The following is a 12568-nucleotide window of genomic DNA, read 5'->3' on the forward strand; positions in this document are numbered from 1 at the left end:
TCAAGTAGTGAATCTGAGCTGACACTTCTCTCTCTCATCTCCTCAGGGCCCGTTTGTGCATGTTGCCAGTATGTGCGCTGCTCTGCTCAGCAAGTTCATGTCGCTGTTTGGTGGAATATATGAAGTGAGTACAGAAGGTGATGTCCCCTGGATATTTATTCGGAATCTCACAGATAAAGGCAGGCTTTAGTGCAGATAGGCTTTTTAACTGCAAATAATTAAGCAAAGTTAACTGGTGTGATAAATATACTTTGTATTTTCCTTTTAAGACTGTATCTCACTGTTTGGGTTCTTACAGCAGAACTGTATGCTTTTCGCTCACAGCAAGAAAAAAACAAATCTTTGCCTTCAAAACAGCATCAATTCTTCCAGTTATACTTTACAACCTCTTCCCACACAACCCTGGGCAGTGGTTGTGGGGGCCTGCGAGGAGGGGCTTATTGAAATCTGAAAGCCCCCTTTAACAGGGGGGCCTCCAGATCCCACCCCCCTCCCCATGTGAATGAGTATGGGTACATTGTACACCTCATTCACTAAAAAAAGTGTGATCAATAAATTAAAACCGTTTTTGGCAAGTTCATGATTTAAAAAAAAAAAAAAAAATGTCCCCAGAAATAAATCCAGCATCAATCACAATGAACGCCACAAACCCCCGACCCCCATTCCCCCCATAAAGAAGATTCCACCCGATGCTAGCTCCTGTCATCTGACAGCTCCACCCACTAAATAACTTAAGAGGCGAGGCCCCCATCGATTAAGTCAGTGGGGTCATTGGGTGGCCTCGACCTTTAGTTTATTTGGTGGCAGAGCTGTTGACAGTGGGAGGCAGCGTCGGGTACAGATCTCACTTGTCGTTTTTTTTTTCTTTCCTCGGGTCGATGGCGTTCATCCTGATTGACGCTGGATTTACTTTGTGGGACACTGTTTTCATATTTTATTTTTTTTTTAAATAAAGGACTTGGTAAAAACGTGTTTTGTTTTTTTTTTATACCTTTTTTGGTATTAAAAAAAATACTCGTTCCCAAGGGGGGAATTGGGAGCTGGGGCCCTCTTTGTTAAAAGGGGAATTCCAGATACAGATAAGCCCCCAGCCCATAGACCCCCCACTACCACTGTCCAGGGTTGTGGGGAATGGGCCCTTGTCACCACCAACATGGGGACAAGGTGCTTTTGGGGGACATAGCTGTTGAAACCTAGGTTTTGAAGGACAGGGGGAACCTCTGACTTAAATTCCCACCTTACTCAGATCCAGAACAGCCAATTGGCGAAAATATTTGCTACCGTATCTGGAATCTTTTTTTCGCCTGGTGCTAGCACAGCCTTTTCAACTCCAGAGATTACTCTGTACCTTACATTCTGGCCTTTCTACAGTTGGAACGTGACTAATAATGGGCCTCAAAAGGAGGAGGGGGGGGGGGGTTGGCCATCACCCTGGAGGCTGGGGCCTCATTTTTAGAGTATTATCAGTGACTCATACAGAGGGAAGAGAGATCAGAGAGAAATTACACTCTGTGTTTTGCTCATTCTTCCTGTCAGAGGCTTAAAACCACTTTAAGAACTCTTTTTAAAAGACAGGTTGTGGTCTTCTCTTTCTATTCCAGAAAACTTTGGCTCCACTTTCCCTTGTTAGAACCTTAATTTAAGGTGTCTTATGGACTAAACCCCCATTACAGCACCCTGTTTTTCCTTGGAACCTCAATTTGGTTCTCTCTGTCCTGCAGAAACCATCCTTTGAACCCATTAGGGAATGCCCTGTGGGTGGCCTCTTCTGCAAATTTGTCTTCTTGGTTACTATCACAGCTGTCATATGTGTTTCTGAGTTAGCAGCCTTTCCTGATTCTTCACAAGGATAAAGTGGTCTTGCTTTCTTCCTTTCTTCCTGTTCCAAAGCACTTCAAAGAATTTGCTCTCCATTATCTGGATGCGGTCAGGGTCTATCTTACGTTCATGGCTTCTGTCTGAAAAATGTACTCTCTATTGCTAATAGGGTCTCATGAAGGACATCCTGCTTTTAAGTCCACTATTACTAGGTGGATAAGACAATTCTTTGAAAGGGCTTATGCTCTCAAAGATAAGGTACCCTTCAGTTCCTTTTATGTGCTCACTCCACCAAACCGGTTGGAATTTCCTTGGCTTTCTGATATCACACACCTGTTGCCCAGCTTTTAAGGCCACCGCCTGATCTTTGGTTTATACTTTGTTTTAACAGGTGTATTTTCGCTTGCAGATGCATCGTTTGGTCACAAGGTTCTTTCAGGTGATATTTGTTTTGTTGGGCCTGTTGATACTGTTCTGTTTGCCTTGTTGCTGACCCTACTGTTTCACTGCTTGAGGACACCCCATTGTCTGAGTATCCAGCCTGTGTCCTTTTACTGTACAATTGAGATGTAGGAAATTTGACTTGCCTGTAAATTCCATATCTTGGAGTACAGGACACAGGCCACTCTCCCCTCTGTTCCTGTGTTAAGCTGCATTTCTTGCTAAATTACTGAGGACTTGTGGAGTGAAGTTATAGAAGTACATCCAGGAGGTGTGCCTAGCAAAGCTTTTGTCAGTGTCCAATCACCTGAAGGTAGAGGCCTATAACTAGGCTGGCCATACACGGGTCGATGTTCAGCAGGGACCAGCCAAATTTCAAACCATGTACTGTATGGCCACTGTGGTTGTAGAGAAGTCCATCTACCAATTGACTTCTCTTCAAACAGCCTGTTGGAAAATTTCTGCACGATCAGTGCTGCAGGCTATAGACTACAGCACTGAACATTCAAAGTCTGGTCAGTTTTTTTTTTTTTTCTTTTTTGTTCAACCCACTGGTTGAACAAAAAGAACTGACTCATCTATGGTCAACTTTAAGGTCTATAAATATCCAGCTTGTGTCTTGTACTGCTCTGCCAGATACAGTATTTACAGGTGAATCAAATTCCTATTTTCTCTTTAGAGAAGGCCCTTCTGAAGAAGTTGGTCCTTCCATCCCTAGGTTGAAGAAAGCAACTGTGATACCAGCAGAAGAAATTCCTTCTTTTACAGATTCTGCAGATTGCAGCACAGAATCTGTTGTCTGCTCTATATTTACCATTGCAGGGTTGGCGGTGTGACCTTGGTTGGCCAGAGCTCTGGTGTCTCAAACGCTTACCGAATGGCCCAAGCTTCTGTAGCTATGTTTCAAGGGGCCAAAGGGATTCCAGTCTTTCTGGTAGCTCCCTGGTGATTGCTTCTTTGAGAAGACCTCCTGCCTTTAGGGTCCGTTCTACTACCCTGCTTTACTGTCTCTGGCTTTGACAGCATGGCTATTAAAAGCCAGGTTTTGTGGGACAGGGATTATTGAGTTTGGGAATTCCCACAATTTTGGAGGCTTGCAAGTTTACCTCTTGGAAGATATATCATCACACCTGGAAATTCTTCAATGGGGCATTGAATAAAAGTTTGCCTTGTGTACCATTAAGGGTCAGGTTTTTGCCCTCACTGTTATTTTTTAGCATCCCTTGGCTGCGCACTCCCTGCTTTGCACCTTTGTTCAAGGAGTTTTTCATCTGGCTCCCCTCTGTGCTTTCCGCATTACCACCATGGGTCTTGAATTTGGTTCTTGAGAAGTTTCCCTTTGTGAGTACTCAGGATATTCTCCTGCTTACATTTTCTCAAAATGTGCCTTCTCGGTTGCCATCACATCCATGAGGTGGGTGTCAGAGCTGGTGCCCTTACCATATAAGTCTCCGTATTTGGTTCTTGGTTCTATATAAGGATAAGTTGGTTCTCTGAATGTGCCCCTTCTTTGTTTTGAAAGGTGGTGGTGTCAGATTTCCAGCTTACTGAAGACATTGTCCTGTCTTCCTTGTGTCCATGGTCATTGCATCCTAAGGAGGTTGCATTGCAGTCCTTGGATGTGGTTTAAGCGGTTCATGTGTACCTGTCTACTACGGCCTCCTGCAGGAAGTCAGATTCTCTTTTTATGCTCATGGACAACCCAAGGAAAGGTCTGGCAGCCTCCTCTGCCACTATTTCCCATTGGATCTGGCAGACGCTTGTTCCAAGTGCGTGCTATTAAGGGGCAGACTCCTTCCTTCTCAATTACAGAACACTCTACCTGGGATTTCTGTGTTTCAGGTTTGCAATGTGGCTACCTTATTGTCTTTGCACACTTTTACAACATTTTACAAAGTTGATGTGTTTGCATCTTTGGATGCTTGTTTAGGCTGCAAGGTTTTGCAGGCTGCTGTTTTAAGGTTCCCGGTTTGCCCCTGTAGGGTTTGTTTGGGTAGTTGGCATGTTTGCCTGGTTGCTCCAGTTGTTTTTTTGTTTACCCACCCCTCATTGAGACACTGCTTTGAGACATCTCTATGGTAAAGATTCAGAAGAGCTGTGTCTGTCAAACATGAGAAACTGGGAATTTTAGTTACTGTAAAATTCCTTTCTCTGAGTTTACTGATAGACACAGCACCCATCCCGCTATTGGAGTTGACATTTCTGACTCTGCTTTGTTACGAACTGGATTGCCTATAGCAGAGAGGGAGTTTTATACCAGAGGGGACTGCCCATAGGCAATGCTGTGTTTTGTTTATTTTTCTGTCTAGTGTGTCCTATTCCCGTAGATGGTGATATAAAACCTCTTGGTCAAGATTCAGAAGAGCTGTATCTGGCATTAAACTCAGAGAAGGGGATTTTACAGTGAGTAACAAAACAATCCTGTTATTTCCCTTTTAAATGCTGACACAGATATGAAAACATGAGCTATGAATTTAGCTTATTTTGGATGGAATCCTTGTCTGACATATCCAGCAGACCACTCACCATGGTTTTAAAGCTGATGATTATTCAGTAAGTGGGTCTTTCTACATTGGGGCCTGTTCATACCCTAAAATGTGCTCCTTACATCTTTCAGTGTGTTTCAGGTTTGGTGCAATGTACAGTATGCACATTGTTTATTTTAGGCATGTTTTAAGTACATTACCATTGGAGTCTACCTAATATATGTTTTACTTGAAGCCAGATCAAAGAATCTGCAAGCTGTACATTTTTCCATCATACCACACCTGTAACGTTCCTAAGATGTGAAGGATGCCTGTCTTGAGCTGGGCCTATCCTCCTACATGGCACAAACACCACTGATGTGCAATTACTTGTGAAAGTTTATCAGAACTCTGCTTCAGCAGTCTGAGTACTGTGAATTTGAATGTCTAGGAAAAGCTTTCACATTATTTGTCTTAGCTCTGTTATTAAGCAACCCTAGCATGATTAAGTATGTCCCTGATTTTACTTTGGGACTGCAGTTTGTCAGTTCAATTTATTTTGTATTTTTGTACAGCTATTTTATGTTAGACAGCATGTGGTATTGTGAGTAGTATATGGTATGCTACAACCAGCCCATACTTAGTTTGGCTCTATGTTGCTCAATCTGCTGCAGTATTCTGCTTGGCAGAGGTAGGTCTGATTCTGTGCACTAGGCTGCATATTTATGGCACTCATACCAATATTTCTTATTCATTAGAATGAGTCTCGTAACATTGAGATGTTGGCAGCAGCCTGCGCTGTTGGAGTTGGATGCTGCTTTGCTGCTCCTATTGGAGGTAAGAGGATTGTGTGGGAAGTAGGGACAAGAGGAATATTAAGCTATGTGAAGGATTCTTGAAGTGTGTGAGTGGTGGGTGTGTATAAACTGTGAGATGTGTATGATCAGGAGGTTGTGTGGGAGGGCTGCTTGAAATACATGTGTGGGAGCCATCAGTTAAAGTTATGTAATCATCAGTGTAACAAACCAATATATCAGGATTATGCTGTTCATTTACTCTGCATTTATAGTCTGTTAATTGTTGAAGCATAGGCTTCTTAATTGCAGAGCTCTAGGCTAAAAGTAAAATGGGGCCTAATTCTTTTTGTGCCCCAGGCAGAAAAAATAAAAGCAGCATCTACATTCATTTGTACATATATTTTTAGCATTATTTAAAAAAGTCTTCTTACTTTCCATAGCAAATTTCAAAGTAACCTACAATCTGGAATGTGAGTAGAAGGGGCTTTTCTTTTATGTGGAAAGAGTTTGCACAAGGGTGTTTTGAGGTGGGACGGATGTCCTAGGAATCTGAATACTGGTGTTTTGAAGCATATACATTTTCATGTCTATATACTAGCAAAGCATATTATAACCATCAGTGCTCACACTGAGCAATTTCAAACACAAGATTCTCAATTTAGCATAATACTTCCTGCATGACTATCTGAGCTCTTTCTATGAAAGTTGCCTGCTTCTAGCTCAGTTGGTTATACATACAGGTTATTAACATTCTGTTTTTCTTCTAGTAGATGACCAGCTTATAGACTGTAATAGCCTGTTTTGTAAAGCTGATTTATTAGTAAACTGAGATTAGTTGATATTATGTCACTGGAATGTGCTTATTTTGTGTGAACAGAGCTTCCTTTCTAACCATGCTAAATGTATTGTGCATGTTGCTGCCACTGAGATACTGTAAAGTCCATTTCACATGGTTCCTAAGGCCAGTATACTGTGAACAGGCCATTTTTTTCCCAGCATGTCTAGGTTTCAGGTGCTTCGTGCAATTCTATTAGGACGCCTCATTTGCATGGACACAGCCACTCGTCATAATGACAGGCTTGCAGGTGCTGGTGAGTGGCTCCAAGTACACACTGTCTATATACTGGGCTGCTCACCTTCACGTCCATCACATTAGGATGAGCGGCTGTTTCCTAATGGACTTCTATGTGCTGCACCTGGAGTCTAGTCACACTGCAAAAACATGGCCCATTCATAGTATATGAACATGTGTGAAAATTATGTAACTGCACTGCGTGCCAAAAAATCCAAATTCTGAACCATAAAACAAACAGTGAAACAATAACTGCACTCAAAATACCAATACAAATACTCAGTAAGTGATATCCAGTTGTTGCGCTATTGATTAAAAAAAAAAAATACTAAGTGATTTACTTATACTTTAAATGTGCTCCTACCAGTAATAAGTCAAAATGCATGAAATCCCAAACAATGAAAGTCTTTTGATGCCAAAATCCCGATTATGATGAACAGCTGTGTCCACAAACATCCTCCACGTGTGTAGTGAAATAGACTCTCGTGCCCAGCACCAAAAAAACACAAAAAAAAAGAAATTAAAAAAAGAAAAAAAACCACAAACTTCAGAGACAAAGGAGCATGTACGTGAAAAATGACACTGGTGCCGGCTCCAGACATTAGCTTAATCTCCGCCCAGCCCCGACATACGTTTCGGCTCAATAGACGTTATCAAGGGGATCAGGTGACTGTGCTGACATGCATGCTGAGTTTAAATATACACATATGAGTTCACAATGACCGCACCTACACTACAACTAGTATTAAGCTCCAAATTAAAAAATTTAAATAAAAAAAAATACTTATAGTACGACAAACACTGCTGAATAGATGGGGAGAAATCTTATACTGAACATTTAATAAATATTTTATAAAATCTAACCACAATACCATCTGAATGCTAACTCCTCCCAGTGGTGGAAATGATGAAAATCCTACCACATTATTGTCTGAGTATTAACCCCCCGACCCCCCCCCCGAGTGGTGAAAAATGAAATGACCATTCTGCCTAGAAAGTACCATTGCACCTGGCTTCAAGTTTCATAACATGAAATCAAGATAAATAATCCCACCAGTTAAAGTGTAAGTGCATAGTATACAGTCTCCATGCTTACGTGAATACGGTATAAGCTATGTGTTTACTACTGCTGCAGGTCATTGAGGTGACTTGACATGCTGTATCTTCTTCACTAACAGAAGTTGAGAGTAGTACTAGCTGTAACTATTTTATCTATACTATGCAATAGCACAGAACATTTTCATTTTAGGGTCGCTAAAGCAGCATCAACCACCACCACACACATTATAGTTAAGCTATAGGCAACACTTTTTTCTTCATTTTGGAAGCGAGGGTTACAGTATAACCCCTGTCAATTTTATTTTTTGCCATCTGTGTCCCATTTGAGAGATTTACCTTCACTGCCTGTGCCATAGCCGAAACAGGAAGTAAAAAAATCCCCTGCAAATTAAGGGAATTCCCTGTGGACGCCCAGACCACCAGAAATATTGTCCGCATTGGAAGATATCCCCACTATTACTTTTTTGGGGACAACCCAAAATGTTCAATGATAATAGTAAACAGGACCAATAGAGAGGGGGAATCTCCTTAATGGGGACACAGACTGCACTAAAAAACTGACAAGTGTTATAATCCCTCTCCACTCTATCCAAAACTAAAAAAAAAAAAAAAGTTTTGCCTTTTAGTTATACGTTCAAATATAGTGTGTGTGTATATAGTTATATTTACTTTGATAATTTTTCTTAAATCTGCAGATATCTTAATGAACAGCAGAAGTCCAGAAACACATATTTTACTTAAAGTAGGGGATTTAAAAACAAAAAACACACATACCTACTTGCTACAACATCAGTGCAATTCTGAAAGCTGTCCCCCGCTGGCTCTAAGCCTGAGAACTGACTGATCACATGACTGTGGGTTGCTCAGTTCTCTGTCTTCACTGAGCAGAAACTGGTGATTATTAGTCACCGGCTCTCTGGTATACTCCTCTAATGCTCACTGGAGCGCTGGGCAGGAGAAGGGACCGGAACGCCTGGCTGAGGCTCTCAGCGGTGTGCTCAGTCGTTGAGCCAGGTGGATCCCTACATTATTGTTGGGATCCCTACAGAGTCTGGAGTGGGACTGTGATGTCAGCCGACAGCAGGCTTTAGCAATCTGTCGACTGGTTCTGGGTCATGGGTGAGCACAAGTAAGTGCACTCATGTCACCCACATGAGAAGTATGGCTCAAACAGGCCATGGTGGTTGAGTGCATTACTTATTGATTTTTTTTTTTTTCTTAAACAATTGTACCTGCTAATTCCAGGTTGTTCTGAAGCTCTCTGCAAGAAGTCCTTGGACAACTCTTCTGATATTTCTTTTCACTCCTTTGACAAAAATCTTGCAAGGAGCACCTGGTCGTGGCCGGTTTATGTTGACATTATATTCTTTCCACGTCCTGATTAAGGCCCCAACAGTTCTCACTGGAACATTCAGAAGTTTAGAAATGCTTCTGTAACCAATGCCATCAGTATGTTTTTCAACAGTAAATTTGTGAAGGTCTTGAGAGAGTGCTGTTACTCCTCATCATGAGATGTTTTTTTGTGCAACACCTTGGTTTTAAGACCCCTTTTTATAGGTCATCAGTTGAGACTGAACCAGCTGATATTAATTTGCGTGGACAAGGGGCAGGATTGCTTTCTAATTACTGATAGATTTCAGTTGGTATCTTGGCTTTCCATGCCTTTTTGTACCTCCCTTTATTCATGTGTTTAATGCTTTTTCCCTGTGTCATTCCATTTTATTACACAACATAATTTTTTAACTTCTTTGTTTTGGCTTCTTTATATGAATAGATTGCATGGGTTGTTACCGACATGTGGTGAAAATTTCATATCAGTAGCACCTTTAGAAATACATTTACCAAGAAAAATGGTGACTCGTTTAATACTTATTTTACCCGCTGTATGTTGTATCTTTTTCTACTTGCTAGAGAATGATATTTGCAAAAAAAAAAAAAAAACTGCATATGTTTAAAAAGGAAAAAAAATAAAAGGATAAAATGGCCAAATCGGAGTCAGTTAGGGTTGGGGTCAAATTAAGGGTGCACGATCATGCTCAGTCATTGTCACGGATACCGAATGTTGGTATCCTGTGTAATGTAAATGTAAGATTCAAGTAGTTGAGATGTGATATGTAGAAACATATCGTAGATTTAGTTTCATTCCATGTTATTAAAGATGTATTCAGAATTCAGCCAGAGACATATGGTTGCCAATTAGCATCTGAAAGGACAGAGCAGCTTCTAGGCTGGAGTTGACACTTGACACAATAAGACTTGTCACCTACGTCTTCAGACTTTGGCGCCTTCTAGAAATCTAAGAAGGAGAACTCTAGACATTTCGTCTGCAGAGGCAGCTGGAGACCAAGAGAGGGCTACGACCTGTCTGTCAAGCTCTGAGGTATATCAGCAGATCAAAGGAATATATTTCATCTCTCATAAAAGCTAAAATGTTAGTTGCAGAGAGATGAAAATACTTCCTTCTGATTGGACACACTGTAGGCTACATCTGCATGTAAACCTGTATTTGTAGCCTCTGTAGAATCCCAGAGAAACGCAGAAAATGGTTATCTGGCACCTGATTGCGACAGCTGAACAGTGATTGGTACTGTCGCGATCGGACAGATGCGCTGGTGTTGGAAATTCAATCCCTGACTTGGTGATTCAAACCGTTCTTGGTCCAATCGACTTTGGGCATTTGAGTACCCAGAACATCCTGGGGGCTGGTACAGGAACACCCCCCAGAGTTGATTGGCCAAGGGCTAATGTCCAGCCTACGTCCATATTCCCATAAATTGAGGACCTGAGATATGGATGGTGTGATTCGTATGGAGCCGGTTCTATTGACTGGCGGATCGCGGACTTTCTCTTACTTGCTCCAGTCGCAGGATAACTCTTGGTAGAAGTTTTATTTCTGTTTTTATTCCCTTTTATTTTAAAGTCAATAGCCAATTGTGTGTCTTCTTGTATTTTTTGTATTTTCTGTAACTTTTTATACTTTGTACATATTTTATGCACTGCCCACTTTCAGGATATTAAATCATAAAATTAATAAGTGTCTTCTGGGTACTTTTAAGCTCGGGCTCATATCTCCAGAGAGATTGTATTGTATTGCAGTGTCTTTATATGCTCGGTTAAGTTCATTGCCTATCTGTATGCAATTGCACTGCGTGTTGGCAGATTGCATGCAGGTTGTAAGGTAGCAGGTCTGCCAGACGGAGATCTGTGTGTGTGTGTTGTGGCCCAGCAGACCAGTTTGCGGACAAACTGTTGGGTGGTGGCAAGCTATAGTTTGTGGTGTGTCTGGTGTGGGGGTGTGTGGACAGTGGAAGAGTGATTAACACTGGGGTTCTAGCTTGTAGGATAGCTGGAGGAATCTTAGAAGGGTGTGCCAATTGATAGACTGTTCCCCAACCCTTAGCGTGCACCAGATTGTATATAAGATTCGTATCTGCCTGTGTGTGTGGTCAGCCAGCTGGATTGGAGTGGAGTCTCCCTCTAGTGGTGGCCAGAGGTAGTGCGGGCTGTGAAAGTATATCATGGGCGGTCTTATGTATATGCTCAAAGTAAGTCCCCCTCATTCCCTCTTACTCCAAGTTACGGCCAGAAGTGCACGCTTCGGTTAGCTAGTCGCTGTGGGCGTGTGGGTTGGATCCGTGACACTGTGTAACAGGCATGATCAGAAATGTGTGGACTTACACAGAGAACATTATGCACAAGTATAATATTAAATGTGATTTTACTAAAGATGCAATGAATAGACAACCGTATAAACACACCTGCAATATACCATAACCCTATAAACTAAAATCAGTGAATCTAATAAGAGAAAGTGCTAACAGACTACCTAAACCAACTGAATAATTATATATAGACAGTAGGATATGGCAGAGGCAGGGTCATGCACAGGAGATCACACAGAGGGAGCAAAGAGCAAGCCAGGATTGAAAAGGGGTACACGGGAATAGGAACAATCAGGCAGGCGAGGGTGAGGAACAGAGTACAGGTTCAAGGTTCACAGATCAGGGGCACATGGGCAGGACATCAAGGCAAAGGGGAGTAGCATAAGGACTAAATATTCTCCTAGCAGCCAGCCCCAGATGATTACTAATTACTAAGAGCTGCTGAAAAGATCCAGTGGTGGAGACCAGCTAGTGGAGACAGGAACTTCAACCTACAGGTCAGGGAGCCACAGTGCCACCAACTTGTGAACCCACTCCTGACAGTCAGGGTATTGTAAGTAGGTTTAATTACTTTAAGACCAGCTAACATACATATATATGGCCGGTTTAAAGTGGTATACTGGCATGGTGCCTGCATTTACAGCAGGGCTTGACAAATCCCAGGTGCCAGGTCGCAATAGCGACTAGAAATTGCATCCTGGCACCTGGGTTTTATGTTAACTGTCTGCTGTCAGGCACCTGGATGTTGCTTCACTGTTCCATGGATTTGAAATTCCCGCTGCTTAATGGACCTATCTGTACCTCTCAGCGTGTACGAAAAAGAGGCATTCTAATTTGTCAGCATTGTCACATGGACGGCGCTGACCAATCCACATTCATCTAGCTCATTCTGTCAGTGCTCAGGAGAGCAGAGAATGCCGCTAGGATTTAAAATCCCTGGACAGCGGGGGTTCGCGGGACACTTGTACAGTAGGATGGGGGGGTTGTCCAGTGTAAGGTCACCTTACAGATTTTCTGTAAAGGTGAACTTTCTATTCTTTCCTTCCTTCCCTTTTTATTATATATTCCTCCACAAAACTACTCAGAACCCACTGGAATCTCTTCACCGGCCTCACCCTCCAATTCATGGGACACATGGTCTTTGGCGCCTCATACTTGTAAATCTCCTTCTATTTCCTGTTCAGGGACATGGCAGACAGCATACAAGCTGTACACTCTAACACAAAATCAAGCCATCCTAGGGATGCCACCACA

At 42.1% G+C, this 12568-nt stretch overlaps 1 protein-coding gene across 2 annotated transcripts in view; it reads left to right on the plus strand.

Annotated features, from left to right (window-relative positions):
- The window catches only part of LOC149434759 (chloride channel protein 2-like), a 224962-nt gene that overhangs the window by 35450 nt on the left and 176944 nt on the right, over nt 1-12568 (plus strand). For both annotated transcript variants that reach the window (XM_089663427.1, XM_089663428.1), the window contains exons 3-4: nt 47-124; nt 5483-5561. In XM_089663427.1, coding sequence (XP_089519553.1) covers nt 47-124; nt 5483-5561 — 157 coding nt within the window. The remainder of the gene's footprint in view (nt 1-46; nt 125-5482; nt 5562-12568) is intronic.

The sequence above is a fragment of the Staurois parvus genome, unplaced genomic scaffold (genome assembly GCF_062004578.1).
Source record: "Staurois parvus isolate SC_StPar_1 unplaced genomic scaffold, SC_StPar_1.0 ptg001686l, whole genome shotgun sequence".
NCBI lineage: Eukaryota > Metazoa > Chordata > Amphibia > Anura > Ranidae > Staurois > Staurois parvus.